Source organism: Barbus barbus (assembly GCF_936440315.1).
Source record: "Barbus barbus genome assembly, chromosome: 36".
Taxonomy (NCBI): Eukaryota; Metazoa; Chordata; class Actinopteri; order Cypriniformes; family Cyprinidae; genus Barbus; species Barbus barbus.
Genome location: NC_136714.1, coordinates 25815990 through 25832323, shown reverse-complemented (window position 1 = coordinate 25832323; position 16334 = coordinate 25815990). Strand labels below are relative to the sequence as shown.

Genomic DNA, 16334 nt, shown 5'->3' with positions numbered 1-16334 from the left:
TGTCTGAAAACAGTCAATATTTTTCAATGTGGTGGCGCTGGTAGCACAGAAATAACACACTTCACTTTTAAGAGCACTAATAGAGTCGCGACTCACTGTCCTCGAGATGTGTGGACTAGTAAAGTGATTAGAGTAGAGGTGGCTGGACACAGACAGTTCAGAGCCAACATGGCATATTTAAACTCTTCTTCACACACTACGTGATCTGCGGAAAGAAACAGACATTCTGCTCAGAGCCAAGATGGCTGACGGTTACTAAAATGAGTCATCTAAGAGCTTCAAATTATATAGAGAATGAAAGTGAGAATAAAAGAAATACATAATGCAGAAAGAGTGAGCAATATTCAGAAAAATAATGTGAAATAAAGGCAAATTAGTACCTGCAAATTTAACATGGAACTTGTTTTCAGGTTTGAGAATCTGGACGTAAAGAGGGCAGTTCGGAGCGAAGTCTTTCACAGCCCAGGCCCTCAGAATGGTCTGGTGATCCTGTCAAATCAATACCTGTTTATTAACTAATATATACATTTGATAATCTGACTGGATTGAATGTGTAAAACAAATGATACCTTGTGACTGTAATATAACGTTGTTAAATTAGTTATTTTATTTATTGTAGTTTAATGTTGTGTTCTTTCTTTATTTTTTCTGTTTGTTTTTTTGTTGTGCATTCATGGGTTAAATCTGCTATTGAATTTTAAATTAATGTTTTGTGCTTTTTCTTATTTTTCTTTCTTTGTATTGTGGCGGGAGGAGCCAACGACAGACACAGTGGGCGTGGCGTCAAGCCTCGGAGAGGTTTTTATTAAACAATATTAAAATAAAGTGTCCAAAGGGGGAAAAGTGTCCAAAATAAACGGGGATCTGGTGTCCTCGTCGTGCTGCGGGGCTGTGCAGGAGGGCAGTGTTCAGGAGGGAAGGGTCCAGGTAAGGGGCGGAGTCCGGCGGCCGCACGCGCTCCCGTCTGGAGGTCCCGGGGCGCGGGTGACGGCGGCTTCTGTGGCGGCTTCGTCCAACTCCTTCATCCCCGGGTGCTCGACGGGATTCCACGGCCCGGCGTCCTTGCCCGACGGCCGTATCGCGGGTGCAGTGTCGGCCGGACTGCGGGTCCGGCCGCTCGCGTCTCTGGCGGCGGCAGGTAGTTCCCTCTACGCTCCCTTTCCTGGACCCACGAGGACACCAGCGTGCATGCACGGGGAAGAGACCGGTCTCACGAGGAGAGGCGCGCTCGGCGTTTAAACGGCGGCGGTGATGAGGCTCCATTCACGTCAGGTGCGCCTCATCACACGCCGCCAGCCCTGGCTGTTTCAGCGCCCCTCCTCTCTCTCACACACCCACTCCCGTCGGGAGCCTGGTGAAGGGCGGCGAATAAGGGACGGGGTGGTGATGATGGACAGGGGGGAGGCAGCCGACTCGTCACATCCCCCCCCCCAAGCGACATCCCCGTCCGAGGGTCGCCGCCCACGCAGGAGTGCTACCTTCCTCAACCAGGCTCCAGCGGTCGGAGTGGGCGGGGCAGGGATTCCTCTCCGGGCAACGCTCCCTCTCGCACCGCGCCGGAGCCGGGACAGAGAAAGCGGGTTTTAGTTGACAGCCTCAACCAACCACGGGGTAATGATGACAAATAGACAGAATGTCACTTACCCCATTGGTGGCTGGGAGGCTGTCCCCGTCCTTCCTCCGTCCCCGTACGGGCTCTACGGCTTCTTGCGAGCGAGAGGGGATGACGTCATCAGATGTTGCCCAACTGCGCTGTCTAGGCTCCGCCTGCCTGCATTCTCCACCACTGTGGCGGGAGGAGCCAACGACAGACACAGTGGGCGTGGCGTCAAGCCTCGGAGAGGTTTTTATTAAACAATATTAAAATAAAGTGTCCAAAGGGGGAAAAGTGTCCAAAATAAACGGGGATCTGGTGTCCTCGTCGTGCTGCGGGGCTGTGCAGGAGGGCAGTGTTCAGGAGGGAAGGGTCCAGGTAAGGGGCGGAGTCCGGCGGCCGCACGCGCTCCCGTCTGGAGGTCCCGGGGCGCGGGTGACGGCGGCTTCTGTGGCGGCTTCGTCCAACTCCTTCATCCCCGGGTGCTCGACGGGATTCCACAGCCCGGCGTCCTTGCCCGACGGCCGTATCGCGGGTGCAGTGTCGGCCGGACTGCGGGTCCGGCCGCTCGCGTCTCTGGCGGCGGCAGGTAGTTCCCTCTACGCTCCCTTTCCTGGACCCACGAGGACACCAGCGTGCATGCACGGGGAAGAGACCGGTCTCACGAGGAGAGGCGCGCTCGGCGTTTAAACGGCGGCGGTGATGAGGCTCCATTCACGTCAGGTGCGCCTCATCACACGCCGCCAGCCCTGGCTGTTTCAGCGCCCCTCCTCTCTCTCACACACCCACTCCCGTCGGGAGCCTGGTGAAGGGCGGCGAATAAGGGACGGGGTGGTGATGATGGACAGGGGGGAGGCAGCCGACTCGTCACAGTATTTATTTGTTCCGTTTAATGTTTGTTTATTGTTGGGTTAAATCAGCCTTTGAATTGTAGAATAATGTTGTTTTCACTTTTCTTTCTTTCATTTTTCTGTGTGTAATGTTTGGTCAATCTTTAATATTAGATATTGGAGAAAAAACTATTAATCAATAAATGACAAATAAATTAATAATAATCTTATTCTCGGTTTTCAAGTCTGATATTACAATCAGTATTGCCAGAAAATATTGATGTGTAACTTCATCAATACACATGAACAATAAATAAAAGATAATTGATTTTTGTGAACACTAACTGCCGCCATGCGATCAGCTTCATTCCTGCTGCTGAGAATGAAACAAGCTTCTGCATCGTCCATCCTACAGAACAAAAGCAACCAATCACAGAGGGAGATTAACGAAGCAGACCAATCACAGAAGCCCAAAAAATTATGTTATTCCACATCTTGCTCTCTTTCAAACAATGAGTAAACTGTACTGTACACAACAAAAAGTGAGATAAATTGTGTGGGGAAAGGCTTAAATACAAGTATATAAGAGCACAGAATCAACTACTAACGACCGACGATTTTAATTAATTTTATCCATTAGTTGTTGCAGCCCTATGAAAAACAAATAAGACCATATGCAAATGAAAAATGCTGTGATTGGTCAGTGAGGCTGTCACTCACTTGGCTCTCAGTAAATCCTGGTTTTTGAGGGCGGAGCCTTGAAGGTAGATGACCCTCTGTGACCAGAGAGGAATCTGCAAAATCCTCCTCACCTGGGCGTCCACCTCACATGGACACAAGATGACCACGTAATAATCCTAAACATGCACAAGCACAACATGTGATCAAACTAGAACAAAATACTGTAAACATCAGACAAGATGTGACAGAAATGACATTCTGAACCTATTAAACACACAAAGACAGACAGAATACACACCTGTGTGTGAGGATGAGCATAGAATTCATTGAGAAAGTCCATGAGCAGGTCGATTTTGAGAGTACTGACACATAAGACCACATGTCTCTCTGTCTGAGCTCGATGTCTGCTGTAGTTTCCTCCAGATTTTTGCCTTTCCATCCACAGATAGATCAACTCCTCAAACTACAGCCAGAGAATAAAAGACACATAGTAAAACAAAAAATACTTAAAAGATCATCGGCATAGTCATTATTTGAGTAGACAGACAGTAACATAAATAAATACAGCAAATAAAAAAAGTTTTGAATGAATTCAATTAATGATAAGAAATACAAGAAGTAATAACAGTGGTTTGCAAATACTTGTTTTTGTCATACTGATAAAAAATAAATAAAAATTATAGCCTGAATGCACTGTAAGTTGCTTTGGATAAAAGCGTCTGCTAAATGCATAAATGTAAATGTTTTTCTGAAACTACCGAAGCTTTATTTCTTGTTTCAACAATGAAGGCGAGTGAATTTAAAGGGGTCATATGATGCTATTTTAAAGATCATTATTTTGTGTATTTGGTGTAACAGAATATGTTGACATGCTTTTATGTTCAAAAAACACTCTATGCCCCGCCTCTCTCAAACGCGTTTTTTTTCTGCAAAGCCCCTCCTTCCAACAAGTGCAGTCTGCTCTGATTGGCCAGCTGACACAGTGCATTGTGATTGGCCGAACACCACAAGCACGCGTCGGAAATGTAACGCCCCTTTCCATAATCGTAAGCTTCAGCTTTCAAGTTAGTTTTATCAGTTCAAGCCCGAAAGGGGAACAGAGTCGCATGACAGACACAGAGATGATGCTTGTATGTGTTTGCATACAAGCTGCGGTTAAGACGATTTCTGACGGGCTGTACACTCTGTGATGTGACCCTGCTCCCCTCACACACACACACACACACATACACGACACGTTACATGCAAAACTCCGCATTTGAACAGTCAATAGCAAATACTTCAACTAATAACAAAACATACTTGCAGTCGCTGATTCAGAAGCGCCAGATTGTCATAGCAAAGTCAGAATTAACCCTTTTTTTTTTAAATAGCCTTCGTGCATAGCTAACTTAGGCTCACGAAACTGTCGTCCATAAAATGCGTTGCACAAATTGAAATATTTGGGTTATGCTGTTGTGTTGTAAACAAATCTTAACCAATGATTCCTAAATACATCTACTTTCGGAAGGCCAAATAAAGTGCTTTTGCATTTGCATAGAAACACACAGCGTCTCCCTGACATGGCTGCATCAACATTACTGCGGTTACTGAAACCACGCCTTCTTTTCTTTGCGTGAACATTTGGGCTGCATTACGCAAAAATTTCCACATCATGATGTAGACATGTGGGGGAGTGTTTAAATTAGTCGTTTAGGGGGGAGTGTTAACTTTGATAAAGAATATCTTTAGGGTTTGAGACTTTAGTCTTTGCAACTTTAGGGATCTCATCTATGCACAAACAGCTTGTAACACTCCAAAGAGAAAGGAAAACTTGAAATCGATCATATGACCCCTTTAAATAGTGTTTAATTACCATTATTTTGATAAATGTAAAAAAGTGCTTGATTCCTCTGACCTGTAGAGGCAGCACCACCAGGGCCACACAGATCATCACCACCACCAGCAGCTGAGACGGCCAGATCTGCGGCGTCACATCGCCGAAGCCCACCGTAGAGAAGGTCACGATGCAAAAATACAAAGCGTTGAAGAGAGACAGGCTCTTTTTACCAGCACGCTCTAAATGCTGGATACCACATGTGCTGAAAGAGACAGAAAGACTTCAGTGTAGCTGATAAGAACAGCTTGTGATAAAGAGTAGAGGTGGGTGATATACCTGTTCAAGTAATAAAATCGACAAAAATATAGTGTATATTGTGGTTGTACAAGATGCATGTAAGGAATTGGCTGGTCTTTGTTAAGACCCACCCTCCTTAGATACTGTTGCTAGCTTTGTCAAGCTTTTCTGCTAGTGCTTGTACTATCGCTGTCAAATATGGAGAAGCTATAAAACGAATTAAATTAAAATAAATCAATAATGTAAATCAATTCTCAAAATAAATGTATTGTGTAAATAAAGCACAACTCATTTTAACATATAAAAAATAACCAAATAATCTTGACAATAAAATTATGTGTGCTAAAAGAGACATTTTTAATAAAAAATCATTTTAAATTAAATAAAAATTCATTAAAATAAAAAAAATTATATTGACAATAAAATAATGTGCTGAAAGATACAGTAAATAAAAACTAAATATTAAAATATTAATAAGCAAAATAAAATAAATTAAATCAATTTAAAATAAAAATTATCTTTACAATAAAATAATGTGCTGAAAGAGACAGTAAATTAAATTTCAGTAAATGCAATTTTTAACAAATAATTATATATTCAGTTATTAATAAAAAATTAAATTAAACAAACAATTTAAAAAATAACAAAACTCTTGACAAAAATTATGTGTGCTGAAAAAGAGAGTAAATATAAAACATTTTTTTTATTAAAAAATACAACAATAACAAAATCAAATGACATGCTGAAAACGAATATACAAAATATATATATATAATAAAAAATAAATCTAAAATGAAATAAATCTTGATCAAAAAGTCTCCAGTAACATGAAATGGAGAAGTTTTCAAATACCAGTTTTCAAAAATGAAAGAAGCTTTAATTCTTGTTTGGATTTTGAAAATGAAGGCAATGAGATTTAAACACCAGTTTAATTACCATATTTTATATTTAAAAAATGTGCATATTGATTGACCAAAAATTTAAAGAATATCAAAATAATAATTTTTGGATATATCGCCCAGCCATAAACCAGAGGAACATGATTCTTACCCAGTGAATACGAGACATAAGAGAGTGCAGATAAGAATGAGGACCTGGTTGAACATGGCCGAGTGTGTTCTCTGAATGGCCCGGTGCAGATCATTCTGTAACACAGACATATCGTCTGGTTTCTGTACAGCATTGCTTAAACACTGGTGTGGGTTTATTTGGGAATGCTTAACACTCACTATCATGCTCTCCAGAGCACACTTGGCCAGCCAGCAGTTGAGAAACACTGGGATAAACAGGTTTCTGAGGGGAGGCCAGAAAATCTGACATAGAGAGAGAATCAGAGAGGTCAGATTTTATTATCAGATGTAGTTTGAGATATTATTCTGAATATGCTTCTTACCGTTATTATGAAAGGGACAGTATTTAACATCTCCAACAGGAAAGACACCTGAAATATCTGCTCCCATATATTACCCTGAAAAAAAACACATGCACTCAGAAACTATTTGTTTCAGACATCAGGAACCAATAGCTGTGGATGTGCCAAAGCGAAATGCAGTAACTAGACATTTCAGGTCTCAGAGCAAACTGAGCGTGAAAAATCAATAAACACGTTCACACTTTGCACAAATGCACACAAACTCACCTTGTAGCTGAGGTACATTAACAACATGGCCTCCATGAAACTGATGGATGCTACAATCACCTGATGTAAAAAATGTACAAAATAATATTAATAATAATTTTAAAAAACAGCTAAGAGTGAAATTTCAGCTCACAGAACATTATAATTATTATTTTATAGGAAAAACTCAAGCACAATTTATTATACAGAAGTCAAAAATACCAGCAGTACTGAATTGCAAGAGCAAACCTGAGCATCACAAATGCTACATAATGAGAAATGCTACAGGCTGGCGGCACCTGCTGGTCACAATTATGTAAATGCAACAAAAACTTGTTTTATCATGCCTTTAACAATCCAATTGCAAATGTTGTAATGAAAATATAATCTATTAAATGCAATCTACAAATAATTAAATATCATTAAATATGAAAGTTCTGTAAAATGTGTGTTTGCTTTGTTTTGTGTTTTATTAGACAGAACTTGGTCAATTAAAAGCAATTACATGTCATTGTATTATACATGCCTAAATATTAAAATGAATTAACTTCATGAATTTGTATGAATATATATTATTAAAATTGACCCAAGATCAATTAAAAACAATTAGACATTCATTCATGGATTCACCAGATCAATGTAAAAAAAAAAAAAAAAAATTATATATATATATTAATTATAAAGATTATTGGAGTATGTTTTACATAAATAAATGAATAAATAAATTTTCAGTCTGTCTACTTCAAAATTTCATTTTTTATCCAATGTGTTACTTGCTATTTCTTTTCACTTATTTGTAAAATTTACTTGCAAATTGTAAGTGAAAATAGTTTATACACCAATTTATTTTCAGTGTAATTTTGAGATATTTTGAAACCATGGTTCGAAGCAAAGCCTTGTGTGCTGATTCTGAACCACAGATTCAAAACAAAAGATTCATAAATGTTTCATAGCTTCATAAAGCAGTGTTTCAAAGGCTAAATAAATACATTTGTATCTAAATGGTAACACTACAATAAGGTCTCATTTGTTAACACTAGTAAATGCATTAACTAAAATGAACTAACCATTAACAATATATTTTCCCAGCATTTATTAACCTTTGTTAATATTAGATTAAAATGTTCATGTTAGCTCACAATGCATTAACTAACAGATACAACATTTGTTTTTAATACTGTATTAGAAAATGTTAAACTTAACATTAACTACGACTAATAAATTCTATTCATGTTAACTGATATAGTTAACTACTGTTATTACACGGCTCTCTGGAATACTGGATTCTGATTGGTCAATCACAAAATTCTGAGGTCTGTTATTCCCCAATAACATACATTAAAACTAATAACACAAGCTTATCTGGGTACTATGAGTCATGTTGATCGTTGATGCTGATCAATGTTTCGTGTCCAATTATTTACTTTTGTGGCAAGCAGCCATGTAATAAGCGGGATAATGTACATCCAGCTGGTTGTTATCGCATAATAAAGCCCTTCAGTCTTATACATTATACTGATAAGCCTGTCGAGCATTATTTTGCGATATCAACCGGCTGAATGTATATTATCCCTTAACAAATGAAACCTTAATGTAAAGTGTTACCATATAAATGTTTGCTTTTCTTTGGACTCACCTGAATGGCCCAAACTGGTATTTTTCTGTCTACCCAGAATATCAGTTCCCTGGGAGAAAGAGGCAGATTAGAGCGAATAAATTAGAAGTATGAAATCAACCTCGAATCACATCTGCATAACTGAAAATAAACCACAGTTTGACGCTGATGGTTTGTCTCACCAGTTGATCTCGTTGGTCTGCGTGGTGCTGTTGCAGTTGACGCTGTAGAGAGAGGTGTGGGTCGCTTACTGTGACACATCAATCTATAGGGGTATTTTACTGCAGCATAAGAAATGATTCACTAACTTTCTTTAAATATGAATAAATATTCTCTAATACCAGAAAAAATTAGTCATTCTAATCATGCTCCATAAGCCATTTTACACTCACAAACATTAAGAGAACTGTTCACCAAAAAACTAAAATTTGCTTTTAATTCACTCTCCTTCAGGCCATAAGATGTAGGTGGATTTTTTTCTTCAGTAGAACAGCAAAGAAGTCCTTGGTGAGTCATAAAATACAAGTCAATGGCTACTGTCACTTTGGGAGTCAGAAAGCAAGACAGAATTAATACCCATGGCTACTGACAATTTATTGAGGTCTTATGAAGCGAAACGATCGGCCTGTGCAAGAAACTGAGCATTATTATTACCAGTAATCCTGTGAGACCTTTTTTTCGTGAATTGCACAAATCAGTTGACCAAATTAGACTGAACCATCTGAAACAGTTACTCAATCAAAACTCACTTTCAGATACCTGACAACCAAAATAGCGGTGCTTTTGAACCTGTGAAGAATGAACTGATTCAGCACTCCAGGTCCTCCAACATTCACTGAACTGAGGAATCAGTTCAACCCGGACTGAAGACCGATAAGCTGCTGATATGTGCATGTGTGAACCTAACACTTGAATGAAGGCACAAAATAAATGTTTTTATGGTTTCTCAATGTTTATGTTAAAAAGGTGATCTGATGAAGACAAGTTTATTCACGTTATAGATTTTAAACATATAAAACATCCATGTTTCACATCATTTGTTTAGTGCTTTAATAATATAATTGAGTCTATGTCACATCATTGCACGATTATGTAAACGAATTGGTGAAATTTAATTAAATTTTTTAAATTTAAAATTTGAACAGATGGTTATTTGAACCAGTTCATTGAAACCAATTTTTTGAAAGAACCAGTTCATGGAAACAAATCAGATAAACAGCCTGTCTATCTATACTGGTTCTTCTTGATCTTAGTGCCACATTTGACCCAATAGATCACTCTATTTTAATCACCCGTTTAGAGACTGTCTTTGGAGTTTCTGATTCTGCATTGAAGTGGTTTAAGTCCTACCTCTCCGATTGCAAGAAGTTTGTTGTGATGGGTGGTTGCAGGTCTAAGGTCAGTGTGGTGCAATCTGGTGTTCCCCAGGGACCAGTTTTGGGCCCTTTACTTTTTAGTATTTACATTTTTCCACTTGGCCAACTTTTAAGAACACTTCACTTTTATGCAGATGACACTCAGATCTATATATATTCAAAACCTGATGTCAATGTGGCTGTCTCTTTTCTTTCTCAATGCTTTACTGAGATTAAAAAATGCATGTCTGTAAATTGCCTGCCTAAACAGTGACAAGACTGAAATGATGCTTATTGGTTCACCTCACCAGTTGCACAAAGCAGAATCCATAACCCTTAATGTGGATGGTTATGCTTTACAGTTTCAAACTAAACTAAATTTTCTTGCATAGACCAATCTTTTCATTTCATAAGACCTCAATATATCGCCAGGAGCCATGGGTATTAATTTTGTCTTGCCTGTATTTTCCTTTTTGACTCTTAAGTGACGGTAGTTGCAGACTTGCATTTTATGAATCAACATGCACCACGGTAACTTTGATTTATTTCTTACTTTTCGTTACTTTGTTCTACTGAAGAAAAAAGTCACCTACATTTTAGATGGCTTGAGGGTGAGTAAATTAACAGTACATGTTTGGTTGCACTATTCCTTTAAGACAGTTCTGACCATGTGTAGCGGAGCTGGGCTGGATTGTCCGTCATGACTCGAATTATGTAAAGAACACATGTCAAAAGCTTCAGGCAGAAGTTAAATATTCGGATCCTTAAACCTGGAGGTGAAAGGTCAGTGCATTAACAGGCCATAAAATAGACATAAAGATAATAGGTTAAAAGTTACAAACAAATGTTCAGAGGTAAATATGTACAGTTCAGGCAGACTTACTGGATCTTTGGTTTTTGATGAAGAAAAGTTTGAGCCTCTCTTTAAACGTGTTCTCATCCACATAAAACTCCACATGGACCCTGCAGAAAAAAAAAACATATATCCAAAAACCTCTACCAATATCCAGTCAACAAATCGCTGACTAAAATCACAACTGAATGATTGTGACATTAGGTCTGTTGTGGATTAAACTTGGTAAAATCATATTAAAACATTTGCTAATAAAGCACCGTTTCCATCCCATGTATTAAAGAGAACAAAGTATCAGTAATAAAACAATAAAGAGCTGCTGCACCGGAGGAAGCCTCTTTTTCCCTACATAATAATTACTTGCGCCTCAGAGCATGCAGATGAATGCGGCAATAAATGCTGCTGACGAAACGAATGACAAACGATGTTATCTTGCTTTCAGAGGTGAATGTCTGATGTTTGGGAATGCATTGATGTGAGAAATTATACCAAATCCTTTTGATAACAGACTTTGGCTCAGGCATTTCAGAATGACTAAAACAACATTTGAGAAGATACCAGTCCAGTTATCCAGACACATGATCTGTTGAGGCAAAGTCACATTTTGTTGCACATCAAGGAATTTATTCGATAAATGTGTTTCCATTTAAGTTCAAGTATATGTTTTCTTAACAAAGAAAAAAATCCATCTAATTAAGTTTTTTAATGTGTATTTTTAGATTATGTACATCATGCCATTTCCAGCCAGTGTTCTATTATGTGACAACCCATAATTGGCATAGAAATATGGTATGGAAACAACTATTGATACATAATTAACTGACTTAACTGACCCAATACTTTTTGGGGACACTGTAATAAATTTATTTACAAAGCACAACAAATCATGAGGTAAAAAACATAGTTTCAACCAACTGTACTTGCAATATATAGGCAGACAAATGGAGAGAAAATAAAAGTGGGAAAAGAAATGTTTGCTTAATCATGAAAGCTTTACATTGGTGAAGGTGGGTCTGCCAGCAGTGCTGCGTTATACAGTCAGTGGGTAGTTGAAATACTTTTAGAAAGTCCTGAGGTGTGGCACACTAAACTCCATCTAATACTATTCTAAACGGCATTTTGTGAATTACTTTATAATTATCATCATGCATACAAATATTAGTACTATTTAAAAGTAATTAGTAAAAGCAAAATCAGATTAAAAATGGTGAAATATGCACAATTTTAACCTAAAATATTGTTGTTAAAAAGCAGACACATTATGCATCAAACACTCATGTAGATATTGATGTAAGTGATTACAATGCATAAATCGTGTTATATAATATCAATAGAAATGCCGTCATCCCTATATGTGCCGTTATGTGTGAGTTTTCCTGTTCATGCGGGTGCAAAACCGATCAGAGATATTTTGACGCATAAAGACTTTTTTAATTCTTTCCAGCACCATGTTTTACTCTGTTTACATAGTTCAGCCCTAAGAGCAATTCTCTACATTACAATCCCAGACATCTTCACTGGAGATGCGATGTGTCTGCTAGTTCCCATGGAGACCACAGGAGCGGTGGTTTTATTTGCCATCATAAAGTGAGATGAAGCCATCAACATTACGACCCGTGTCAAAAATATTCCATATGTTTCTGCTAGAAAATTCATGGGTGATTGTATTTAGCATGGTTTTCATATAAACACTGTCAAACTGGTAATATTCTTTTAAAGAATACTAAAAAAACTTTGACAACAACTGAAAAGTGCAGCACTCATCAGCACCTGAAATCCACTACAGTTTTCCAGCTTGAGGAAAACAGCAAATAAGCCAGACTCAGTGAATATTTTAAGGTATTCAATCATGCACAAGACTGCAGTGACTCTTAGAGACGTCGTATCCTACCTCTGCCCAGCATCGCTACCAAAAGAGTCCAGCCTCCAGTTGACCAGAGCCGGGTTAACCCAGGACGGCACTGCATTCTTCTGTTCCATAACAGAGAAAACCCAGAGGCTTTCTAGATGAGGATGTACGGAGATCTGAGCTGAGAGTATTGTTATGGAAGTACACAATCTACAGCGGCATGGTTCAAAATAACCCGCCCACACGCTCTTGATTGCAGGCGCGCAAGCGTCAGCTTCCCTGCCAGAGTTCTGCTCGGTCTCTCTCTGTCGTGTATGTCTCTGCATTAGAATTTCAATGCACTTAAATTGTTTATTCATTTTACTAGCATCTCTTTGTCGAAAATAGGCATAAGCTGGACGTTTTTGACATGCACAACAGCTGTGGCAAAGCTATCGTTATTAAGCTTATTAAACAAACATGATATTTGTATAGTGAATGATTGTCATCATAGCAACATGCCTCAAGTGTGTTTGTCTTTGTAATGGTGGAAAAGTACAAATAATGTGCTTACAAAGAGAACTCTGAATGAAGGAGCAACTCAAACTCACCAAAAGATAAATGAAATATTTCAATCAAATGAGCAATTCTTTGGCTTATTCCCGCTTTCCACCTTTCCGCAATGCCCACCCTCTCTCTCCCTCCTGTTCTCAGGAAATTACAGATAATAACCTGCTCAAGAGGCTATTTCTGTCGATCTGGAGAGATGTGGCCGTGTGCCCACACACACACGCACGACTAGACTTTTTCTTAACATTCAAGGCTTGCCAGTATCAAATAGCCAAGGACATATTTTGTTGTTCTCTTGTTCAGCGGTTTAAAGAACAAATGCAAACATGACAAGATTTTTATATTTTCTCTGGTGCAAACTCAACACCAAGATCCTTGAACGTTCTGGTTGGTTGCCAAGACATCACTATGTGGTGTTTTTAGCATGTTGCAATTGCTTACTTTACATACAATACAAACACTCTAGGTGTGTCCGAAATCGCACACTGTCAGATCAATTGCTACATTTGAATATTAATTTTCTTCACGGCCATTAAAAAAAGTATGTGCTATATAGTATGAATATGAGTAATATGAATCAAATTCAGACATACCACATCTGCCATGTCGATATGGTCATGTGACTTACAGCATTAGTTGCTTTACTTCACTGCCATTCCCAAATCCTCTCCCGTGGTCTCATGGGATAGTAAGTGTCCACCGAATGCACATCAGAATCTCACCGGAAGTAGTAGGTCATCCGGGTACATTTCGTGTACTCTTTTTCAAATACTTAAAGGGTTACTCCAACCCAAAATGAAAATTTTGTCATTAATCACTTACCCCCATGTCGTTGCAAACCATTAAAAGCTTTGTTCGTCTTCGGAGCACAATTTCAGATATTTTGGATGAAAACCAGGAGGCTTGTGACTGTCCCATTGACTGCCAAGTAAATTACACTGTCAAGGGCCAGAAAAGTATGAAAGACATCGCCAAAATAGTCAATCTGCCATCAGTGGTTAAATCTGAAATTTATGAAGCAATGAGAATACTTTTTGTACGCAAAGAAAATTAAAATAACGACTTTATTCAACAACTCGTCTAATCTGCGTCAGCGTAGCGCCATTTTGGAGAATATCCACTAGACGCAAACTGCGTACGCTGTTCTGTGTCAGCCGCACCGCAAGGATACGCTGTTTTCATTCAAATCAAAGCGTAAATAAACGTAGAAGACATATCTGTGCGGTGCGACTGACAGACACGCTGGGCCTTGACGGTGTTATTTACTTGGCAGTCAATGGGACAGTCACAAGCTTCCTGGTTTTTATCCAAAATAACTCAAATTGTGTTGCAGAAGACGAACAAAGCTTTTACGGGTTTGGAACGACATGGGGGTAAGTGATTAATGACAAATATTTCATTTTGGGGTGGAGTAACCCTTTAAATTTGGACATACTACTCATGTTTTTCCCATAGGCTACTATATATTGATTTTGGATGCAGTTCTGCCTGCAACTTCAAACCTAATCTTTTTTTGTGATGTCAGTAAGTACTAACCAGTTGACTAACCTACCATTATTATATTACTTTGCCCATTGTATTGTCTGCCAGGTTAAAGCTAAACAAACATTATTTCATTGTATCTGCTGGTCTTTTGGATGTAATTGACCTATCGGTAAGCCCCTCCCCTCGAAAGCAGACTAGCCAATGACAGTCGAGTATCAGTAGCACGGGGAGCGGAACTCGGACATCTTTAGGTTCCAGCGCCATAGAGAAACATTGGAAGATCCGAAGCTTGCATCGGTTTTATGGGGTTTATGCTTCAAAAATGGAAAAACAATGTGTCTGGGGTACTTGTAACATTGATTCCAGATATCCTGAGAGGATAGGCAATATAATTTATTTGATTACATTTCCTGAATCCAAACAAAACAGCAAAATGTCCCTAAATATTCAACCCCAATACAAATGAAGACAAAAATGTTCATTTTCTGGTTGTCATACACTCATTAAGTTACAATTTCCATCTGCTCAAGCAGAACGTTAATGTTATCTTGTGCTTTAGCAACGCATCTCTGGCTAAAACTAGTTAACGTTAAAGTTAGTGAGTCCATGCTAACCTACAAACCTAAATAGCGGACTGTTCTCGCGTCTTGTACAGTGTAGATCAAAACACATAAACGAAGGTCTACATTTCAGTGCCTCTCCATATTAAACTGGTTAATTTAATCGTACCCTGTGACACATGAACAGTGTTGATCCTGCATGTTGTCATCCTCGATTATGATGACCGACCGTAATATGAGACTTCTCCCGCTTGCATTGTGATCTGTAAACCCTCGTTCGAGTTAACCACCATACTTATTTTGAAATATTTTATAAATCCCTCCATGGAACATTAATTGTGGGAAAGGTTTTCACACTGCAGCTGTGATTGTAAGACGGTGAGCAACTTCATTTGTTTGTCCAAGGGAGCAACAGTAACTAAGGGGGGCGGGGCTTACCGATAGGTCAATTCTGACTGCTGGCCTTCAATAAGACAGGTATGATGTTACAGGTGAAGTAATGGTAAAACTAAACAGTGCTGGGTAGATTACTAACAAATTGTCGTCCATTACTAATTACAAATTACATGACAGAATTTGTAGTTTGTAAAGTAATCTGTTGGATTTACACATATTAGGTCATGTATTCTGATAATTTTTGATTAGTTTTAGATTTCTTTTGACCTAACTTGTAAGAAAATCTATTCCATTTGTTATCAACATTATGTTTTAAATATTACGTTACAGGGTTTCTCAAACTGGTTCGTGATTGAACTAGTGGCTGGTGCGTTCAGTTCCATGAACCTGGAAGACTTTCCAAATGTATATAAGCGATAGAGTTTTTTACAAAGGAACATTTAAGGTAGAAACAAAAGAATTAGGGTGGATCAATAAATCATGAATAAATTACTGCCATTGTATGAATACTATGTAATCACGTAGTGTATAAAAAGCAACTGTAATCCGATTGTGAGCATTTTAAAATCTAGTATAATTACAAGTACTTAATCCAAAGATTAATTAATTACTGCCCAGCACTGGTAATAAACATCACTATGCATGTACCTGTCATCATGAAATGTCTGGTCTCCTAGCAACAGGTCTCGGAAACGGAAGTAGGTTTGAAGGGATGGAACCACAGATGCTCCAGCGGTCATCTCGAGGTCCTGCACATTTAAGACCACCCCTCTACCCCCACATCTTGGACTAACAGTGAGAGAAAAGACACAGAGACAGTGGTAAAGCGACTA

At 38.8% G+C, this 16334-nt stretch overlaps 1 protein-coding gene across 1 annotated transcript in view; it reads right to left on the bottom strand.

Annotated features, from left to right (window-relative positions):
- Positions 1-12642, bottom strand: part of LOC306856011 (potassium channel subfamily T member 1-like) — a gene marked incomplete at both ends in the record, with an annotated part of 29360 nt that extends 16718 nt beyond the window's left edge. The window contains 15 exons of the mRNA XM_079394969.1: positions 97-205; positions 381-489; positions 2770-2833; positions 3145-3281; positions 3404-3568; positions 5003-5186; positions 6272-6366; positions 6451-6534; positions 6615-6689; positions 6861-6920; positions 8476-8524; positions 8637-8678; positions 10477-10579; positions 10693-10772; positions 12554-12642. Coding sequence (XP_079251095.1) covers positions 97-205; positions 381-489; positions 2770-2833; positions 3145-3281; positions 3404-3568; positions 5003-5186; positions 6272-6366; positions 6451-6534; positions 6615-6689; positions 6861-6920; positions 8476-8524; positions 8637-8678; positions 10477-10579; positions 10693-10772; positions 12554-12642 — 1445 coding nt within the window. The remainder of the gene's footprint in view (positions 1-96; positions 206-380; positions 490-2769; positions 2834-3144; positions 3282-3403; positions 3569-5002; positions 5187-6271; positions 6367-6450; positions 6535-6614; positions 6690-6860; positions 6921-8475; positions 8525-8636; positions 8679-10476; positions 10580-10692; positions 10773-12553) is intronic.
- Between the last annotated feature and the right edge of the window lie 3692 nt (positions 12643-16334).